Source organism: Callithrix jacchus, chromosome 17, assembly GCF_049354715.1.
Source record: "Callithrix jacchus isolate 240 chromosome 17, calJac240_pri, whole genome shotgun sequence".
Taxonomy (NCBI): domain Eukaryota; kingdom Metazoa; phylum Chordata; class Mammalia; order Primates; family Cebidae; genus Callithrix; species Callithrix jacchus.
This window is the reverse complement of record NC_133518.1, coordinates 44,804,259-44,825,982: the sequence shown is the minus strand read 5'-3', so window position 1 is coordinate 44,825,982 and position 21,724 is coordinate 44,804,259. Positions and strand designations below refer to the sequence as shown.

At 39.7% G+C, this 21,724-nt stretch overlaps 1 protein-coding gene across 12 annotated transcripts in view; it reads right to left on the bottom strand.

Moving 5' to 3' along the window:
• NMNAT3 (nicotinamide nucleotide adenylyltransferase 3) overlaps positions 1–21,724 on the bottom strand; it is a 99,339-nt gene that overhangs the window by 36,081 nt on the left and 41,534 nt on the right. For 6 of the 12 annotated variants that reach the window (XR_008477603.2, XR_008477605.2, XR_008477604.2 and 3 more), the window contains exon 2: positions 14,814–14,962. Coding sequence is in view for 9 of the 12 variants with exons in the window: in XM_008983747.5 (XP_008981995.1) it covers positions 14,814–14,922 (109 nt within the window). In the remaining 3 variants the exon portion in view is untranslated. The remainder of the gene's footprint in view (positions 1–14,813; positions 14,963–21,724) is intronic. The other 6 variants (XM_078354104.1, XM_054247340.2, XM_035277772.3 and 3 more) reach the window with 1 other exon arrangement.

Sequence of the window (21,724 nt, the reverse complement as noted above, 5' to 3'; positions counted from 1 at the left end):
CTGTGATGACCATCTGTGTACAAGTTTTTGTGTGAACATAAGTTTCCATTTCTCTGGGGTAAACGGCCATGAGAACAACTGCTGGGTCATATGGCAATTGCATATTTAGTTTTACAAGAAACTGCCAAACTGCTTTCCAGAGTGGTTGTGCCATTTTAAATTTCCTCCAGCAAGTATAAGAGGTAAATTTTCTCGGCATTCTTTCCAGAATTTGGTGGCTTACTATTTTTTATCTTAGCCATTTTGGCAGGTGTGTAGTAATATCTTATTGTGGGTTTTAAATTGCATTTCCCTAATGGTTAATGTTAAATATCTTCTCATGTGTTTATCTGCTACCTGTGTATCCTCTTTGTGAAATGGTTCTTCATGTATTTTTCTCATTTCCTGATTGCATTTTCATTGTTAAATTTTGAAAGTTCTTTAGATATTCTAGACACTAGTCCTTTGTTAAATATGTGGTTTGCAACTCTCTCTTTTTTAAGAGACAAGGTCTTGCTATGTTGCCCAGGCTGAAGTGCAGTGGCTATTCACAAATGCTATCCCATTATTAATCAGCCCAGGAGTTTTCACCTGCTCTGTTTTCGACCAGGGCCTGTTCATCCCTCCTCAGGCAACCTGGTAGTCCCTTACTCCCAGGAGGTCACCATATTGATGCAGAGCTTAGTGGATCCGCATAGCACACTGCAGCTTGGTCTCAAGCGATTCTCCTGCCTAAACCTCCATAGTAGCTGGGACTACAGGTGCACACAATAAGGAATAAGACACTAAAAGTAAATAAGCAAAAAACAAAACAAATACATGTATTTGTTTTAGCTTTTTATTTGGGGGAAAAGAGAAGAGGATGGGAAAAGAGGCAAAGAGGTGAGCGGTATCATAATTTGCAAAGATATGAGTAATGGTTCCCTGTTTTTCACAGCATTGTGTGTGTTGGCAGTAGTAAGGCAGTAAATTCCAGAATACAGGGGCCTCATGAAGTGCCTGGGGGCCTCAAAATAAAGCGCGCTCATCTGTGAAGTGCTGTTTATCCCCTGACCTGGCGTAGCCAAGTCCGGTTCTAGAGCACATGCCATGGAAATTTCCTTCTCAGAGTCCCTTTCCAGATCTGTTTCATTTAAACCACATCTCAAGATAGACATATTAAAAAGAAGGAAAATGCTGATTTGTTATTAAATTAGTAAAGCATTTTATTTTCCAAGAATTGGGAATCTAACATGTATAACCTCAAATCCTTGAAGCCTCACATGATATCAAAAAAATTATCGTGGTTCAAAACAATTGTTGGAGTAATTCAACATTCTTAAATCTCTCTTCTTCAGAAAAAATCTTTTAAGTTAGAGATGTGAAAATGAACAGTTTTTCAGACCAGGCTGGAGAACTGTCTGTGAATATATATTAAAATCACTCTATTTGGTTAATAAACGTCAGTGTGAGCCCAAGATTAAAGCAACATGCTGAGCTTATATAATATTTACTCATGCTTTTGTGGTATCTCCTAAAGCCCAGAAGACCCAGGGCTGGGGCTGTCACTGCCTTAAATAGAATTACCTTAGCTTAATTTCCCCCTTATCTCAGATCGTACTGCACCACCTTATCATATGCGTTTAATTCTCTCCATATTCACTGTGTAATAGAGAATTCAAATGAAAATCACCAAGGCAGCAAAAGTGATATACATCACACTGGACACTGATCAGACATTTTTATTTAACACAGAAAATTGCTGGTGTAAATGATATTACAATAAATATGCTTCAATTTAAAATGCAAGTCACTGAGGGGAAAAACTGGGAGCCATAAAATACCTTTCCTCTCCTCAAGGTTGTCCAAAGTTGGCGGGGATGGGGGGCAAAGGGGTGGTGTTAAGAAAAGGACAAGTCTTTGGACTGGGTTGTTATCTTTACGATGCAAGTTAATCTGGGATGCCACAAGCACGTGGGGCAGGATCGTTAAGAAATAACATCATAAAGAATCAAGAAAGGTCTAAAAGAAAACAGGAGAAACTGTCTTGAAGCTTTATTTCTTCCATGCATAGTTATGAGAGTATTATGATAACCTGTCTGGCCATGGCCACAGGAATAGGAGATGCTTTAAGGAAGCATTGAGTTGGGGTCCACTCAGGATGCAAGAAAAGAAACCAAACACATACTGGATATATTGCATGGGCTAGACAGTTTATGTATATCGTCACATTTAATCCTTAAAGTAAACAGCCCTGTATGCTTAGGAGATATTATTCCTAATTTACAATTGAGAAAACACAGGCTAGAGAGATGGAGTAAATTGTTCAAGGTCATACAGCCAGTGAGTTTGACACCAAAATTTGACGCCAAAGCTAGTGATCTCTTTCTGTGACACCACAGTCACAAGAAGGGGAGGATGCCCCCTCTGAAGTTCATCAAAAATTCTGCAATTCTTTCTTTTGTGGGTTGTGACATCTAAGGGAAAGCAGAGATAGAGAAGAGAATCCCAAGACCCAGGATCAACCAAATGAGGGCTGAGCTTAGCTGGGCAGTGAGCCAGGGCTGGGTGGGGTCTTTGTGTTGGTGGGTTGCCAGGCATGGCCTCCTGCATCCTGCCCATGACAGGACAGAGATTTGACTGACAGCTGATCTGTGCCCATTTCTGCTTCACAAGTCAAGAGAACTAGTACTCTTCTTTCTGGGGTTATCTGTTAAGTTGATCATAGAAAAAGCATAGAGGAGGGCCAGGCGTGGTGGCTCATGCCTGTAATCCCAGAACTTTGGGAGGCCAAGGTGGGTGGATCACCTGAGGTTGGGAGTTTGAGACCAGCCTGACCAATATGGAAAAACCCCATCTCTACTGAAAATACAAAGTTAGCCAGGCATGGTGGCACATGCCTATAATCCCAGCTACTTGGGAGACTGGGGCAGGAGATTCATTTGATCCTGGGAGGCAGAGTTTGCAGTGAGCTGAGCTCATGCCATTGCACTCCAGCCTAGGTAATAAGAGTGAAACTCCATCTCTAAAAGCATGGAGGATACATTCCAGAGACCATAGTTTGGGACTCTGAACATGAACCAGAGCAAAATCAGGGAACCGAGTCTAAAACATAATTTCTTATTGCTTAGAAAAAGTGATGACTGCTCACAGTTAGCAAGAGTTCACTTAGAATAAGTCATATTCTTACTTCGTAGTTTCCAGCTGAGCAGGCAAGTAATGGATTCAGAACCTTATCCAGGCATTTGACAAAGTGTCAGAAGATCACCATGGCAATGAGGTGGGAAATGCATGCTGGACCAGGCTGCAAGCAGGTGGAGTTGTATTCTCCCTGTATTCTACATGCATTCCAGTATGAATTTGGACCAGGTTGCAGGCAGGTGGTCCAAATAAATGCATGCATCCCTATTCTGGTGAAGAGGGCCTGAATGCTCAGAGTCAGCAACTCCTAGCACTGGATGGGGATCTAGCCTGAGAATCAGGTTGCTGAGAGATTCTAGTAGTTACTTTTCCAGAAGGTGTCTGAAGGTTCCTGTGCTAAGGGTCCTCCCGTGGCCTAGCAGGTACCTGGTGAGCCAGTTGGTTAAAGATGTTCAACAAGTCCCTTTCACCAAAAGTCCTCATTCCTTATCAGGCATTTCAGACTCGAAGATCAAGCCCTGACTGCTTCCCTACATTCTGCTAATCTACCAGACTCTCTGCTCTCACTAAATCTGTGTTTGGGGCTTGCACATTGAGGAGGCCTCATAGAAACTTGATGTTGCCTCTCTGAGCACAAGGCAGTGAGAGAAACACTGGCCCTGGGCCCAGAAACCTGGGTTCTCTTTAGCTTTCTTTCTTCTGGAATAGCTCTTTAGTTTGTCTTTCATGAGACTGACATTTCATATAGGTCAATTATTTAGCAGAATGTCCTTCACTTTAGGTTTGTCTGATGTTTCCTCAGGAGGAGGTACAGGGTACACCCTCTGGCACGACCAGCACAGAAGTGGGGGTGTACCTTCCTCAGGGCATCATATCAGGACATGCATGAGGTCATTATGACCGACATTGGTGGTTTTACCTTTTGTCACTTGGTTAAGGTTGCATTTGCCACATTTCTCAGCTATGAAAATATTTTTTCCTGTGGAATTAATAAGTCTATTGTCAGGAGTTACTTTGTGACCACATACCTATCTTGTTATTTCAACCCACTAGTATTAAGATTCATTAGTGATTCTTGCATAAATCAGTTATTTGAATGGTTGCTAAATGGTGATTTTCTAATTCCACTATTCCTCCTGCATTGGCATTCTACTGTAAGAAAGAGTCTTCCTCTTTCTTGCATTTATTTGTTCATTTCATTAACCAATACATTTATTTGCTTTAAATCAGTTTAGACTCATAGACTGTAAATGTATTCAATGAGTTATAATCCCTTATTATTTGTTCTTATGCTCAAGTTGTTCTCAGATTTTATTGTAGGGAGATCTTACAGTGGCTGTGGTGTCCCTTTGACATGCCATTCTTTGAACACTTCCTTACTTTTTGGTACCACAAGATGTCCATGTTTATCTTGTGCTTTCCATCCCCAGCCTCAGATTCAACCATTTTTCTAAGGAACTCTTTTAGTACAAAACAGTATTTAGAAACCGAAATTAGGATGCTAGTTTATATTATAGCTACTGGGTATAACTATTTCTAGGCCCTCTCAGCAAACAGGGCTAAGATACAGATATATATGTATCTATAAAAATATTCAGGGGCTGGGCACGGTGGCTCAAGCCTGTAATCCCAGCACTTTGGGAGGCTGAGGTGGGTGGATCACGAGGTCAAGATATCGAGACCATCCTGGTCAACATGGTGAAACCCCATCTCTACTAAAAAAAAAAAAATACAAAAAATTAGCTGGGCATGGTGGCATGTGCCTGTAATCCTAGCTACTAGGGAGGCTGAGGCAGGAGAATTGCCTGAACCCAGGAGGTGGAGGTTGTGGTGAGCTGAGATTGCGCCATTGCACTCCAGCCTGGGTAACAAGAGTGAAACTCTGACTCAAAAAAAAAAAAAAATCCACACTCATCTATCTATCTATCCACCCACTCACCCACTGTATCAATCCTTTTTATCTTATCTATTCATGAGTTCACACTGATACCTTTAATTCCAATCCCACATCACAGGACGTTTGTAACTTCCCTCTGTCTACATTTGTAACTTATTTCTCCAACAGTGAAACAGTCGACTTCCATTATCTATAAGATATTTACTTATTACTTAATGCTAGGACACACAGAAAGTAGTTTCAGAATTGCTACCCTATATATCAGGAAAAAGAAATCTACTTATTAGTGTAGAATATTTGTTTAGAGTTTAATATTTTGTTTTCCATATTTTACAGTTGCAAGCAATGCAGCCATCAACAATCTTTCAAACATGGAAGTTCCCATTCCTAGCTTCTGGTGAGAAATGAGAAGGTGTGGCTACTCCTCGCTCTGGACAGAGCATGTGTGCTCCAGTCCACCAGGGCTGCTACTCTCAATTGGCTCCTTTTGTCATTATGACAAATCATCTCTCCTTGTTCTTGTACATTTGACCTCACTTTACCAGGGTCCTTGCCATTCACAAGAGGACTGTGGCTACTAGCCACCTCTCTCTCCTCTTCTCCTAGTCTCTCCTGAGTGCATAGCCAATCCAGTTGTCAATACCACTGCTTCAACAAAGCCCTTCTCCCAGACATCAACTCTATATTACTCAACTGCAGAGATGTGATTTTTCAATCCTCATCTAACTCCAATAGTAACCTCTAACACTAAGTGCTGGGGACCCTTTATCTTTACTGTCTTCTGTGACAGAAACTACTCTAGTTTCCTCCTGTTTCTTGGGTCTTCTTGGACTTCTTTATAAGGCTGTCAAATCCTGGGGCTCCTCAGGGCTCCTCTCTCCTTATAACTCTCTCTCACTCTCTCTCTGTGATACCATGTTCCCCTATGGATACCTTCATGTATTATCTACAGGTCATTTGCAAATGTCCCTCTGCAGTGCTGTATTCTCACAGGTCTCTCAAATTCAGCATATGTGGAGGTAAACTTGTCTATCTCCCAGATCTGGCCTTCCCTTAGGACTCTCTCTCTTTCTAGTGGGTAGCACTCTCTCTTCCTCACATTCAATCCCTTACCAGTTCAATTTCACCTTCAGTTGTTAACTGAATAAGTATTCACTAAACTGACAAAGTCCGATTTAAAACACAAGTGGATTATTGCTGAAATACAGGCCAATAATTAAATTACATTGATTAGAAGTAACAAATTGTCTAAGTAACAGAAAACAGAATTTAAATTTAATTCAATCTCTATTAGTAAGTTTGTTGGTAAACTCACTTACATGTTGGGAAAACAAGCATTTACAACTGGAAGTACATCCAACATCTTAAGAGAAATGCAGGCTCAAATTCTTAATACATTCAATGAATGCTTCAGGGATGTCCAAAGCTATGGACTAGTCATATGTTGTACTGAACTGTTTTCTGTCAAAAATCAGCAAAATAGGAATAAAAATTCCAAGTGAACCTTTTGAAACCATCCACATCCAGTACACAAACTCATCCATCAAGCCTTTGAGAACCTTCTCTGCAAGAACGTGCACAGCACGTGACACAAGACAAAGAAGTGCCTATGATTAAAGAACCACACTCTAAAGTACAGCAAATCCACAGCTGACACTCAATTGCACCAGCCCATATCTAATTCCCAAACATTCTCTCAAGTAAAGGAGTGTGAAAAACATAGCTGCATTCAACATTTCATCTCCTGATCATGGATGACTTTGGCATTATATTATTAACAATGAAGACTGACAGACGTAAGTTCCTTTTTATATAACACTTTTTTCATCATAAAGAGGTGTGTTATCACAGGACTAAAGATAGTTAGAAGTTTTGGTGTATGTGTCTACCATCTCTAAAATAGGGAGAATAGTAGTGCCCACCGGTAGGGCTGTTATAAAAGTTAAATAAGTTCATGTAATGCACTTAGAGCACTGCCTGGTAAATAGTAAGGATGACATAAGTGTCTCTGTCAGTTTTTAAGGTTATGTTGTTATTTCAGGAGGAAAAGGAAGAAATCAACAAAGGAAGGACAATTGTAGTTTGTAGTTTGTAGTTTGAAGAAGGAATGCTTGGGAAAGGGGAAAGAGTCCAAGGCCAAAAAGGAATCAGTGCTACTGCAGCAAACCAGGAAGACACTATTAATTTCTATTTAAAGTTACTAAACAAATTGCTTTAGCTTGCTTAATTCAATTTATATGCATGTAATATTGAATGAAAATTGTGAATTGTTTTAGTGAAAATACACCCACAGAAGAGAGATTTAGTTTTCTTAATGAAAAAAGAAAGCTTGGGACCAAATTTTCAATCAGCCTTAATTGCCAGTTGATTCAGATGGAGAATAAAGGCACTGTTTAAATGATCTGTCCCTGGAAAGATGACGGGTCAGGTTATGGCTCGGTGCACAGATCAGCTGGCTGTGGGTAACAGTGGGTGATACCTGGCTGTGCAGAAAAGGGAATTTGACTCCACATACTCTCATGGTGGCAAGTGGGTTCACTCTGCTTTACCAGCCTCATCTCTATGCCTGAGTCTTCCCTATCTTGTCAGCCTTATGTTTTCTCCCATGCATTAAAATGTGATTCTCCTTCATCTCCAGGTTTTACCCGTGCTGCTTTCTCTGCATGAACTCTGCCTAAACTGTGCCTGGCTAAACCATCTCCAGGGAATGTTCTCCAACTTCAGGTGGAAGATGCTCTTCCTCTGTACCTAGTGCCACAATTACCTGCTATCATGTGGTAGGTCTCTCACCACCTATGCTTTTTGGGTAGGGGTGCAATTTAACCGACTCGATTTCCAGCAATAGTGGTTGTAAGATGCAGTAAATATTTGTGGAATATTGAAAGGTGGCAACGCAATGTATAACACTAACACAGGTTGCAGAGTCCATTCTTAACTTTCAAAAATGACCAAGTACTTTCCATGGAGGGAGGACTGAATATAAAGGCAAGAGGGTGACTGAGGTCATACGTGACCAAAATCCCACTACCTAATAATATTCCAAGTGATAAAAATTATATGTAATATAAACGTATAGTGTATCCAATGTGATGAATTATCTATGCATGCTGTGGTTATCATGGCCTTTGGGGACCAAAAGTACTCTCTGAAGCCTCACTGGGCCATGCCGAAGCTTCTTCTGAGGCTAAAGGAGAGCCTGCAAGTACATCAAGTGTCTTAAGTGTCCAATACAGTGTGTAGGTGGACCAGTTTGAGAAGCAGTAAGTTCTGTAAGTTGAGTAGAAACCCTACCCCCTGGGAAACCTCACAACAAAGACAACACCCAAGATGCCAGGGGCCTTTCTGATGAGTCAAGCTTGGCAGGAAAAGAGACTCAGTGGGTAACAGGCAAGCCCATGTTTATCAAGCCAAGAGAAAGTTATATACTCCCCCCAATAATTATAATGTTATTTGGCTCACTATTTTAAGATATGCAGGGAATACATCCTTTCTTCCTCTGCTAGACTAAGGGTACAAACATTTTTTTCTAAGAGATAAGGACACATTTTGTTTTAACACAGCAGCAATACCATTGTTGGCCTGAAAAAATTTAAACAATAATTTTTAAATACCATCTAATATCCAGCCAGTCTTTAAATTTCTCCAACTCCCTTATAAATATCATTTGATAGTTGATTTGTTTTGAATCAGGATTCAGATAAAGTCCATACATAGTATTTAATTTATACATCTTCAAAATCTCTGTGGAATTTTATAGTTTTCAATTTCTCTTTCTTACTATTTACTTGTTGTGTCTTCTGCCCTAAAGAATGTATTGCTATCTTATATATAACTAAAGCAACCTTGTTGAGTCTTTAAAAAACAAGTTTAATCTTTTTTACTGAGGTATAACTGATACGCAATAAACAGTATATCTTTAAAGGGTATAGTTTGATAGGTTTTGACATACATGTTGAAATTACAGGCATGAGCCATGCAACTGGCCATATTTGACTTTTAAGAAGTTGTTTTCCACAGCCATTCTACTATTTACATCCCCACCAGTAGTGTATGAAAATCCCAACTGCTTCATGTCCTTAGCCATACTCGGTATAGTCAATTTTAAATTTTAGTCATTCTAATAGGGGTGCAGTGGTATCTCACTGTGATCTTCATCTGCATTTCCCTAATGCTACTGAGCATCTTCCCACGTACTTGAATGTCATTCATATAGCTTCTTTGGTGAAGAGTCAGTTCAAATATTTGTCCCAGTTTTTCATTGGGTTGTTATTTTGTTTCATTTATTTATTTATTTATTTTTTTGAGACAGGGCCTTGCTCTGTTGCGTGGGTTGAAGTGCAGTAATGTGATCTTGGCTCACTGCAAGCCTCCCAGGTTCAAGTGATTCTCATGTCTTTTTGCCTCCTGAGTAGCTGGAATTACAGGTGTGTACCACCATGTCCAGCTAATGTTTATATTTTTAGTAGAGACAGGGTCTCACCATGTCTTGAACTCCTGGCCTCAAGTGATCCACCCACCTTGGCCTCCCAAAGTGCTGGGATTACAGGAATGAGTTGCCACACCTGACCAGAATTTATTCCTTCTATCTTACTGCATGTTTGTGCCTTTTAACCTAGTTCTTATCATCCTTCCACTTCCTCCCTAACTCACCCTTCCAGTCTCTGTTAAGTATCTTTCCACTCTCTACCTTCATGTGTTCAAATGTTTTAGATCCCACATTTAAGTGAGAACATGTAATGTTCATCTTTTTGTGCCTGACTTATTTCACTTAAGATAATGATTTCCAGTTCCATCCATGTTGTGGTAAATGACATGATTTCATCCTTTTTTATGGCAGAATAGTATTCCATTATGTATATATACCACATTTTCATTATCTATTCATCCATCGATAGACACTTAAGTTGATTCCATATCTTTACTATTGTGAATAGAGTGGAATAAACAGGTGAGTTCTGGTATCCCTTTGATACATTGATTTCTTTTCCTTTAGGTAGCTATCTTATAGTGGGATTGCTGAATTAAATAGTGATTATATTTTCAGTTTTTTGAGAAATCTCCATACTATTTTCCACAATGGCTATTCTAGTTTACATTCTCACCAATAGTTTATAACAGTTCCCATTTCTCTGCATCCTCACCAACATTGGTTATTTTTTGTTATTTTAATAATAGCCATTCTAACTGGGATAATATGATATTTCATGTTGGTTTTATTTTGCATTTCTCTGATGATTAGTCATGTTTAGCAGTTTTTCATGTACCTGCTAGCTGTTTGTATATATTTTTTGAGAAATGTTCTAAACATATCTAAACAAAGAAAAAGTGCAGGAAAAATATGGTATAAAAGATAAACACTACACCTTAGAGGGCACTTACCATGAATGGAGCCTGTAGGACTGGAAGTTGCTCTGGGTGAGTCAGGGCATGAGTGAATGTGAAGGACTAACTACAATATTACTGTAGACTCCTATAGACTTCATCGTCACTGTTTATTTAAACTATACTCTATTTTAAAAAAGATTTTTCTTTCTTCAATAATACATTGACTTTAGCTTACTGTACCTTTTTTACTTTATAAACTTGTCAATTTTTTAAACTTTTGGATGCTTTTGTAATTATACTTAGCTTAAAACACAAACATATTGTACAGAGGTACACAAATATTTTTCTTTATATCCTTATTCTATATGTTTTTTTAATTTTTAATTTTTTAAGTTTTGTTAAAAATTAAGATGCAAACACCCATATTAGCCTAGGCCTACACAGGATTGGGATCATCAATATCACTGTTTCCTACCTCCATATCTTGTCCCACTAGAAGGTCTGCAGGGGCAGAAACATGCATGGAGCTGTCATCTATGACAACAGTGCCTTCTTCTGGCATTCTTTCTGAAGGACCTGCCTGAGGCTGTTTTTTTTTTTAAACAAATAGAAGAAATATACTCTAAAATAAGTATAAAAGTAACTACATAAACGAGTCACTTAGTCATTTATTACCATTATCAAGTACTATGTACTGTATGTAATTGTATGTGCTAGACTTTTTAGACTTTTATATGATTAGTCATGCAGTAGGTTTGTTTACACCAGTATCACCACAAACACGAATAATGCCTTGCACTATGATGCTATAATGTAAATAGGAATTTTCAACTCCATTACAATCTGATGAGACCACTGTTGTACACACGGTCTGTTATTTGCTGAAATGTCATAGTATGGGGCATTATTGTATTTCCTCTCTTCTGCTTATTTTGTGTTTTGTCTATTCCTCTGTTTATCAAGGTGAAAGTTGAAATCATTGGTTTGAGACAATTTTTTCCTACTATAATATCTCATGCTATAAAACTCTCCTGAAGTACTACTGCAGTGGCATCCTAAAATTTTTTATATATTGTTTTCACTTTCATTCAGTTCAAAATGTTTCTAATTTCCATTTTGATTTCTTTTATGGCCCATGAGTTTTTAGAAGTATGTTATTTCATTTCCATAGTTGGAGATCTTTCTGTTATTGATTTCTAATGTTATTCCACTGTGGTCAGAGAATACTCTTTGTATTACTTCAGTCCTTGTACATCTACTGAGACTTCTTTTATGGTTCAGAACATGGCCTATTTTGGTGAATGTTCTGTGTGCCCTTGGGAAGAATGTACATTCTGTGATGTAGGATGCAGTGGTCTATAAATGTCAATTAGGTCAAATTGTTTAGTAGTGTTGTTCAAGTCTTTTATTAATTTTCTGTGTGCTTATTCTATTAATTACTGAGAAGAGTATTAAAATAGCTGACTGTAATTGTGGGTTTGTCTCTTTCTCCTTGTAATTTTATGAGTTCTTGCTTTTTATGTATTTTGAAGTTCTATTACTAACTGCAAAAAGTGTTAGTATTACTTCTGCTTAAAGAATTTACCCCTTATGATTATGAAATAAACGTATTTATCCCTGGTAATATTCATTCCTCTGAAATCTACTTTTTCTGATACTACTATAGTCACTCCAGCTTTCTTTTAATTAGTGTTAGCATGGGACAGTTTTCTGTTCTTTTACTTTTAACCTATGTGGGTTTCTATATTTAAAGTATGCTTCTTATTTATACCTGGTTCTTGCTTATTTTATTGAATCTGGCAGTCTGCCTCTTTGCAGAAGTTGTTAGACTATTTATATTTAATGTGATTATTGATATAGTTAGGTTTAAATCTCTTATATTGTTTTCTATTTGTCTCTTATGTTTTTTGTTTCCCAATTCCTCTTTTTCTTATTTTGAATTAACTGAGTATATTCTGATTCTATTTCTTTTGTATACTTATTAACTATAACCACTTCATTTTAGCAATTGCATTAGAGGGTAAAACATATCTTTAACTTATCACAGTCTATCTCTAGTGATGTTATACCACTTTATGTATACTTCCATTTCACCCCCTCAGCCTTTATTCTACTGTTATATTTTACTTCTACGTATGTTATAAATCCCACAATGTATTGTTATTTTTGTTTAAACTGTGAATTGCCTTTTAAAGAAAATTAATCCATAAGAAACCTTATATAATTGCCTCATGTGGTTTCAGTGCACTGCATTCTTCTGTGTTGGTCCATGCTTCCCTTTGGTATTGTTTTCCTTCTGCCTGAAGGAATTTAGCACTTCGTGTAGTGCAAGTTTGCTGGTGGTGAGTTCTTTCAGGTTTCGAATATCTGAAAATGCCTTTACTTTGCTTTTGTTTTTGAAAGATATTTTTGCCAGAATGGAATGAATATAGAATTCTAGGTTGACAGTATTTTCTTTCAGTTCTTTAACAATGTTATTACACTGAATTCTCTTTTGGTAAATTCAGTAACAAGATATCTGTTGCCATCTTTATTTTTGTTCTGTGGCTGCCTTTGACTATTACTGGTTTTGAGAGATTTGATCATTATATATCTGTGTTTTCTTAATGTTTCTTGTTTTTGGAGTTTGTTCAGATACTGGATCTGCGAGTTTTCACCAAATTTGGAGAAATTTCAGTCATTATTTCTTCAAATACTTTTTCAAGTTCTTTCTTTGTTTTCTCCTTCTGGGATTCTAATTCCAAGTATATTAAGCTGCTTCAAGTTCTTCCATATCTCACTGCTATTCTTTCTTTTTCAAAATTCCTTTTCTTCGTGTATTTTATTTTAGAAAGTTCCCTAATCTTCAAGTTCACTAATCTTTTCTTCTGTAATGTCTAATCTGTTGTTAAATCTTTCCAGTAGATTTTTCATTTCGCAGATTGTAGTCTTTAATTCTAGATGTTTGATCTGGGTCCTTTTTATATTTTCCATATCTTTACTTAACTTGAATATAGAGCATACAATTATAATAACTGTTTTCAAGGCTTTGTCAGCTAATTCTAACATCTGCATCAAATCTAGTTTTGTTTCCATTGGTTCATTTTTCTCTTCATTATGAGTGTGGGTACAGACTTTAAATTTTTTGTCAGAACACCAAATTGTCCTCAAAAATGTTTTATCATTTATTCTATTACTCCCAATACAGTCCTATTACTACCAATGCTTCTTTATTCTGCCAGCACTGAATTTTGTCAGTCTTTAATCTTTGCCAGTCTCATGGGCTAAAACTATTTTCTCCTATAGCAGATATTTTTTTGAGCACTAACTATAAGCCCAATGACACATGGTTACAATTCTGTGGTGTTCCAGTAGCCATAGGAGATACCCTCATGGTGGTGCTTATCACCTTGTGTAGTTTATCACATTTTTATTTGCACTTTATTTGGTTATTGTGATTTTAAGCACCTTTCCCTAAGTTTGTTGGCCATTTATACTTCTTCTTTGATATACTGCCTACTAATAACTACCAATTAGTTTTAATAAATTGTTTGAATGTTTTTTATTCCTATTATTTACTAAGCTATTTATTTGTCAAGGATAGATACTCAGCTTTCACTTTTTCAATAATAAAAATGTTTTTAAAATAAAGACATTTTCTTTAAAATAAACTAATACTTGTACATGATTTCTTTGAAGAAATGATTTCTATGTTACTCAAATACTTTTTGCTATATTAAAAGTAAATAGGAATTGATTTTGGTATAAAAATGTCCTTAAAGGCAAACTTTTTAAAGCAATATAGAAACACAAAATACATATATGAATATATAAGACATTCACAAATATACAAGTAAATAATTTCATATATATCTGATATACATTACTTATATTCCTTAGAAACAATCATGCAGATTACAAATGTCACTTTACTCCTTTAATAATGAAATAGAAAGTCAAGGAGATTAAACATCCTCAGATTATATATTTCCAGCTGATTAAATATTTCTGGCAAAGTCATGCCATCTGTATTGGAAATGCCCCATGTATAGATTATTAATTTGCAATAATATAGGATCTCTTCTTTCAAGAAAATGTCAAAATGCCCATTATCAAGCATTTGCTTATCCTCTGAAGAGTATCAGGACCTTTCTAAGGTACATGCTACCTATTCATCTGGCTGTATAGGCAAATGTTGGGAGTACTAGGGAGGATGCCCTCATTGTGGCACAGGTTCTATAGAGGGCCTGTTGTCATTCATTGCCAATGTGAGGTGGATGGGGAGGGGAGACCTTGAGATGTGTTCAGCTCCATGGAAAGGGGTATGACTTGTACACATGTCATAAGACTATGAAGCATCCGCCCTCTGAATATGATGAAAAAAATACGCCACCAGTTATGCTGTGAATAAATAAACTGAGCTGTTTTAATAATAGTGATGCCAGCAGCCAGAAAAGCCCCATGAAGCCTAAGCCACCAGTTCTTCTATTGGGTTCAGGGACCCCTGACTGACCTGTTTGTTGTAGGTGATCTCTGGCCACCTCAAACAAGCGCAGGTGCATGTTGGTGATGGGGTTAAAGGAGCCACAGGCCAGGAGCACCACAGGGATTGGGCTCTTCATCTTGTTAGGCACATCCACATCAGTTGCAGTGGCCACCCTGCTTTTATGGAGACAAAAGCTCATGTCAGGGAGTTATCACTGAGACAATTATCCAGAGCAGTTTCTTTAAACCACACACAGACCATTACTTCTCACTTGTAAGATGACTGAGGAGGTCATAAAAACAACATTTAAGGAGAGTTTGCCATGGGCCATGAAGTATGCCAAGTGCTATGCCAAGATATATCCTTCTCTTGCCAAGTCCTTTTTAACAACCCTGAATGGTTGCTCATATAGCTCAGGGACTGTGGAAGCTACTGGGCCGGGACTGGAACCCAGGCAGGCTGATCCCAGAACCCGTGTTCTGTTCTGAACCTCTATATCCTCCCTGGGCTGCGACACATCACCCTGGGGTCAGAAGGAGGGCTATAAAACCCCCATACTGTCATCTCTGGTAGTCCTAATAGATCTCACAAGGTCCAAGAGTAGGTCAGCACTTTTAAAACACTTTTTGTTCTGAAACAATTTCAGACTTATTGAAAAAAGGTTGCCAAATTTATACAAAATTTTTTTATACTCTTTATCCAGATTTCCTAAATTAACATTTTACCACACTTGCTTTATCATTCACTCTTTCCACACATGTACATATCTATATATAATTTTTTTTCTGAAATGTTTAAGAGCAAATCATAGGAATAAAATCCCTTTGTCTCTAAATACTTCAGTATGTGTTTTCTAAGAATGCAGAAAGTTTCTTACATAACTGCAGAATGATGACTGAAATCAGGAAACCAACACTGTTACCGGACTATTATTTAATGTGCAGACTGTATTCTGATTTCACCTATTGTCCTTTATCTGGGGCCCAAGCATTTTGAGAGAATGCAGCACACCGTCTGGCCTCACTCTGTTGAGGTTAAAGGTAAGAAGGAAACAGCCTGGACTTCAGGGCAGGCTGGCAGACATGGCTCTCTAGCCTCTGAGATGCTGCCTCCTCGAGGTGGGCCTTGGTTGACCCCTAGTCTGCCTCTCACTGGCTGTGAGACCTAGGGCAAACTGCAGACCCTTTCTGAGGCTCAGTTTCCTAAACTGAGGCTCACTTCTTTTGCTTTCTCACTTGCTCACCATGATGCAGCCAGCTGGCAGGTTGTGAGCTGCCCCACAGAGATGCCCATGGGCCCAGAGAGTGAGAGAGACCTCTGGTAGCCAACAGCCAGTGAGGAACTGGACCTGCCCACAACTATGTGCATGAGCGTGGGCATGATCTTTCCCCAGTTAAGTTTTCAGATGTGACTGCAGCCCTGCAAACACCCTGATTGAAGCTTTATAAGATAAGCTTTATAACTTAAATTATATCTGGATTCATGACCCACAGAAATTGTGATATACTAAATAAAAATTATAAATAAATGTGTTGTTTTAAGCTGCTACATTTTGGTGTAATTGGTTATGCAGTAATAGATAACACGGCAGCCAACAGGAGGAACACATTTACTGCCTTTATTGCTCATCTTGCAACGATGCTCTTAGCTGTAATCCTGCAAACAGGAGGAACACATTTACTGCCTTTATTGCTCATCTTGCAACGATGCTCTTAGCTGTAATCCTGCAGTTCTGGGACAGCATGTGGAGTGCTCAGTCACGGGAACCTGGAACCCGATTTATATCTAAGGGAAACTGTTTTAACTTGGCCCATGTTATCTGCTTCTCTAGGCTTTCATCAAGCTTCCTACCTGTTAGGGCTTCTTTGTGAGACCTTCATGGTTTCCTGCTTCAACCTTCTGTATAGGCTGTTTTGGTTTCCTCCAACCAGAAAACCGCCTAGCACATCCCAATCTGTTAAGATCCATTTATGTGGTCACATTATTTATGACTTCAATCACTATCAATTACCTGCTAGGTACCTAGATCAGTTAGGGATATACTGGCTGCAAATACCAGAAGCCTACCCTCAGTGGTCTAAACAAAGAGAGGTTCACTTGTTTCTAACATGACAAAAAGTCTGGAAGTAGGTACCTAATGACATTAGATCACCTGCAGTTCAGTTTTTCCCTCATGGTCACAAGCTTGCTGTTACAGCTATAGCCATCATAACCTCGATCAAGGTAAGGGGGAGGGGCAGGGAGCTGTACTGGATTAGCTATGCCTGTTAATCAATAACACAGAGTATTTTAAGAACCTCCTGTAGATCTTGCTCCTGTCTCATTGGCAAGACTAGGTTACATGGCCACTGTAGCTACAACAGAGGCTAGAAAGGCATATATTTAGCTTGACAGCTTTTCTGGTGAGAACAGTGAGGGAAAGGGTATTGGAAACTGGATTAACTAATCCACTGTGGCTGCCACAGAGTTAAGGATACAAGTGTCTGGGAGCTGGGAGGGTAGAAGGCTGCTGAGACGGCTTCTCTAACATCTAGCTTAGGTTAGTTCATCTCTGACTTACCTTTAATAAATCACATGCCACATTCTATTGAAAAAAAAAAAAACCCTGCTTATGAGTCTCTCCTATCCACTGATCAGTAAACACTTTAGGAAGTGAAGCGTTTTCTCCATCTTTGGATTTCAGCTCGAAGCACAGAGCCTGGCCCAGAGTGGGGCTCAGTGAAAACGGAGACAGGGCACTGGCTGGCTGGAGGGCAGACTTGCCTCCTGGAGGTGGGAAGGCCCAATGCATCTCCTACTGTACACAGAGTTGTTCTGCATGTACTCTGAGCTACAGCGTGAAGATGAAAAGCTCTCAGCCTACGCGGGCCTTGGTCTCTCCATACTTCCTTTAAGGCAGCAGGAATACCCCCTACCGTGTGGGAAGAAAGCAGTCAACAAACTGCTGCTAGCTTCTTCCCGGGGAGGCTGGATGGTTTAATGAGTTATTTGCAAAGTGTGCCAAGCTATTCACAAGAGCAGCCTCGTGATGACTGTATCTGAAAAGGGGGCTGGCTGTTTTTTTACAACTATTATAAAGTCCTTAAAAATCCTATTTCATTTCGACAAAATATACATTGTTAGAGCCATTAAAACATGTAACTGTAGCATCTTGGGTAACCCGGGGCTCTCATCCATTTTTCCAAAAGTTCCCAGAAACTGTAAATTAGAACATGTGTTTGAATGGTGGCATCAACAGCACTGAAGCGTGATGCTGAGGAGAATAAATGACCTTTATTAAATGCCTCTCTTTCTTTTTCTTTTTTTGCTGTGGGCAAACTGAGCCACACTGTTCTCATGGTGTCTGTGCTCTGTCTGGGCCACATCTCAGGCTGAAGGACACAGTGAGTGTACATTTCCAGGATCAGTAACAGGATCAGTGCACCTGTACCATTTGTATACTCTAATTTGCTTCAACTAAGTATCCTCCCAAGCCAAACCCAGAGAAAAACAGTGATAGGGTTAAAATGGACTCACTCCAGGAATCCACCAGGACAATAAACTGGCTTTGGGTTGAGTGCAGATCTCATCAGACACGAGGCAAGACGCATGCCATAGAAGTGTCCCATCTGCCCTTATCATCTAATAATATCTAGTGAGACGGAGCAAGTGAGGGAGATTTTTGCTATTGGGAAAGGCTTCTCATCAATAAGCATTTAATGGAGGCCACAGAGTGAGTAATAATTGCTGCTGAAGGATTTAACAAGTTGAGAATGTGGTGTACAGGCTTGTTGGAATTTATCATTAAACTGGAGATAAGGCAATCGGGTTCCACCTTTGGCTCCCGCCCCCTCTCCAGCTTTACCACCTCCTACTCCATAGTTATCTAGACAGCATTTCATCCCACTCCTCAAGCGTAACATGCTGCTTCTGCAAATGCAGTCATGACCACCTGAAACACCCTCCTCACCCTTGTCACCCTGGTGATCTGCCTTCAAGATTTTCTCCCTGGAATACTTACCTTATATCTCCCCGCACTGCCCCTACCACCATGCTAACTCTGTACCTGTTACACATTTTATCACCTTCTCTTTCTTCACCACAGAACTGTCATTATTTTTATGCATGTTGCTCATCTCCAAGTGGAAGATAATCTCCTAGAGGGTTTTTCCTTCTTTTTTCTTTTTCTAAGAGACAGTGTCTCACTTTGTTGTCCAGTTTGGAGTGCAGCGGCATAATCATAGCTCGCTGCAACCTCAAACTCCTGGGCTCAAGTGATTAGAGGGTGTTTTTTTTTTTAAGTAATTTTTTTTATTATACTTTAAGTTCTGGGGTACATGTGTAGAACATGCAGGTTTGTTACATAGGTATATATGTGCCATGGTGGTTTGCTGCATGCATCACCCCATCATCTACATTAGGTATTTCTCCTAATGCTATCCCCCCAGTTTTCAAATTTATCTTGGTCCTTTCAACTCCTAGCACTGTGCCTGGCACCAATAGGTACTCAGGAAATGTGTGTGGAACAAACAAGAGAGTCAGTGTCTGTCCCTGACCAAGTATTTTTGTCAGATAGCTACCTCCTCTCTTTGGTTCTGTCCCAGTCAATGGAGTGGACCTTCCAGAGATATAAAGTGAACTTTCTAGCTCCTTGAGGGCACACAAGATCCCTCCCCAAAGCCCCACTTCACCTGACTCAATCTGAAATATGCTGGCCTCAGAAGGGATATGGTGGCCTCCTGCACATTGACACCAAGGTCATTCCTCTGCCACAGAACACTGGAGGTTGATGGCTGTCCATTTGCCAAGACAGTCCAGATAATTCCTTCCAGGTTTTACTGCCCAGACATTGCTCACTACACTGGTTTTCAAAGTCCATCCAGTTTCTGCACAACAGCCAGGTCTCTGGCACCCAGCTGCCTCTGAAGGACTTTAAACAGGGATGTGACTTGCTCACTCTGTGTTTTAGAAAGAGTATTCAAGTACATTGGGAAGTCTCAGGGACAGTGGATGCATCAGAAAGCTTCAGGATGGCCCAGCTGCCCTCAGGTCTTTCTGGCTGGAGAAGGTCAGGTGGCCTCCACCTTCCTGGAATATGGCCTCTTCTGCTGCTCATGTCTCATCTGACTCAGCAGGTAATGTGATGCTGGCCAACACTCCATGTGTACTAAGTTCTAACCTAGTGTGCACCCCTCAACCCATTTGTCAGAGGCCGTCACAGAGGCACGGAATGGAAGGCGAACTGGGAAGGTTAAGTGCCACCACTGCAGATGTAATGTGCTAATGCTCATTGCTTGGGAGGCAATCAATTTACCTTTCCCTGCGGTGAGCATTTCTATCAGGCCCAGGCCTGGGAAAGCGGCTGAAAACATCCCTGTTTATTATAGACATAAAGCAGATAGCTTCAGGCAGAATGGAAATGGTTTCTACAAACATCTTTCATTACACAGACCTCTTGACCAGACTCCTCATCTTAAAGAAAACTAGAGTCACGGTTTGTATGTGGGGCTGACAACCACATTTTTCAGGACTCGGTGAAATAATTTCCATCTGTGTGAGTGTGTTGACTCCTCTAGGGCAATCAACCTTCATGCCAACTCTCGTACTTTTTCTTTTTAACTTTGCTGCATTCACCCCCTGTCGCTATGGGCACACAATGCTGCTAAAACCAACAGCAAAGCATACCTTCCTTGTCACTGTGAGGATCCTCTGCCAGTCACCCCTTGGAGGAAACAAACACATCAATTAGGCATTCATCCTAATTGTGAGACTCTCGGGAAAGGAGGCAGCCCATTCTTCAGTTTTGAGAAATTTCAAAAGATTTGAAGGAGCACAAGGAGTGGAATGACATCTCTTGCAATGCCACACTCATGAGTTTGGGACTAGCTTCAATTGCTGCAATAAAGTGCATCTGGATAACTGCTACTGGGTTTATTGAGTAATAGGCTAGGCACTGTGCTAAAAACTTCACACACATCAATACTAATTCTTTCAACACGCCTGGAAGGGAAGGGTTTGTGCTTGCTTTTTGGTAAAGCGTCCAATCAACCTCCCTAAGGCTCAGTGAGCCACAGAGAAAATGGAGTTAATTATAGGTACTTCTTAGAACTCTCACGAGGGTTATTGGAAGTGACCCATCTAGCACAGTACCTGGCCCATAGAGGGTTCTCCAAAAATATTAGCCCCTTTTTCTTTTGTTATGTTTAAAACATAATTTGCCGCTCCCTATTCCAGCTTCCAGGCACTTCTTAACCTTGTTTGAAAAAGACCTCCCATTTTTCTAGTTACCCACCATCAAGACCTGGCAGCCCTTGAACACACATTTGGCATCCTTCTACCTATTAGGCAGCTTGCTCAGACCAGCTCAGCCTGGAGATGTCACCACTGAAGGGTGCTGATGAGGAAGGTCAATCCCAAGTACCACTGCTACAGTCCTTTGTCTAGCTCTGACAAAGCAACCCTCCTCTAAGCATCTCTTGTCCCTGGAATTCAGAGTCAATATTGAAAATCATGGGAACAGACAGTCTAATATAATTCTGGAAGAAATAACATTTTCTGAGGATGAAAAATAAATATGCCTCAAATCATACCTGGCCAATCAACTTGGACAAAGATGGCAGAAGAAGGGGTTAGAAGGTAAGGAATGTCGTGGGTCTGCTGTTAGGAATGCAAATGGCAGAAAATTAAAAACACAACCTACCAGCTATTGTGCTAGTGCCCTGGAGACAGAGGAGTAAATAAAATCTGTTTCTGTCCTCAAGAAGGTTCTAGCAGGAAGAACAAGCATCAAGGATCTCTGGAAGGATAGAGTTTGCTGGTAACTTCTCAATATCCATTCTCCCATCCTCTAAGGACACAGAATGCCTGTCTTCAGCTGAGCATACCTTTCCCAATGTCTTTGGCAGTAGGGTGAGGCCATGTGCCTAAGGTGTGGCCAGTGATCTTTGAATAGAAGTGTT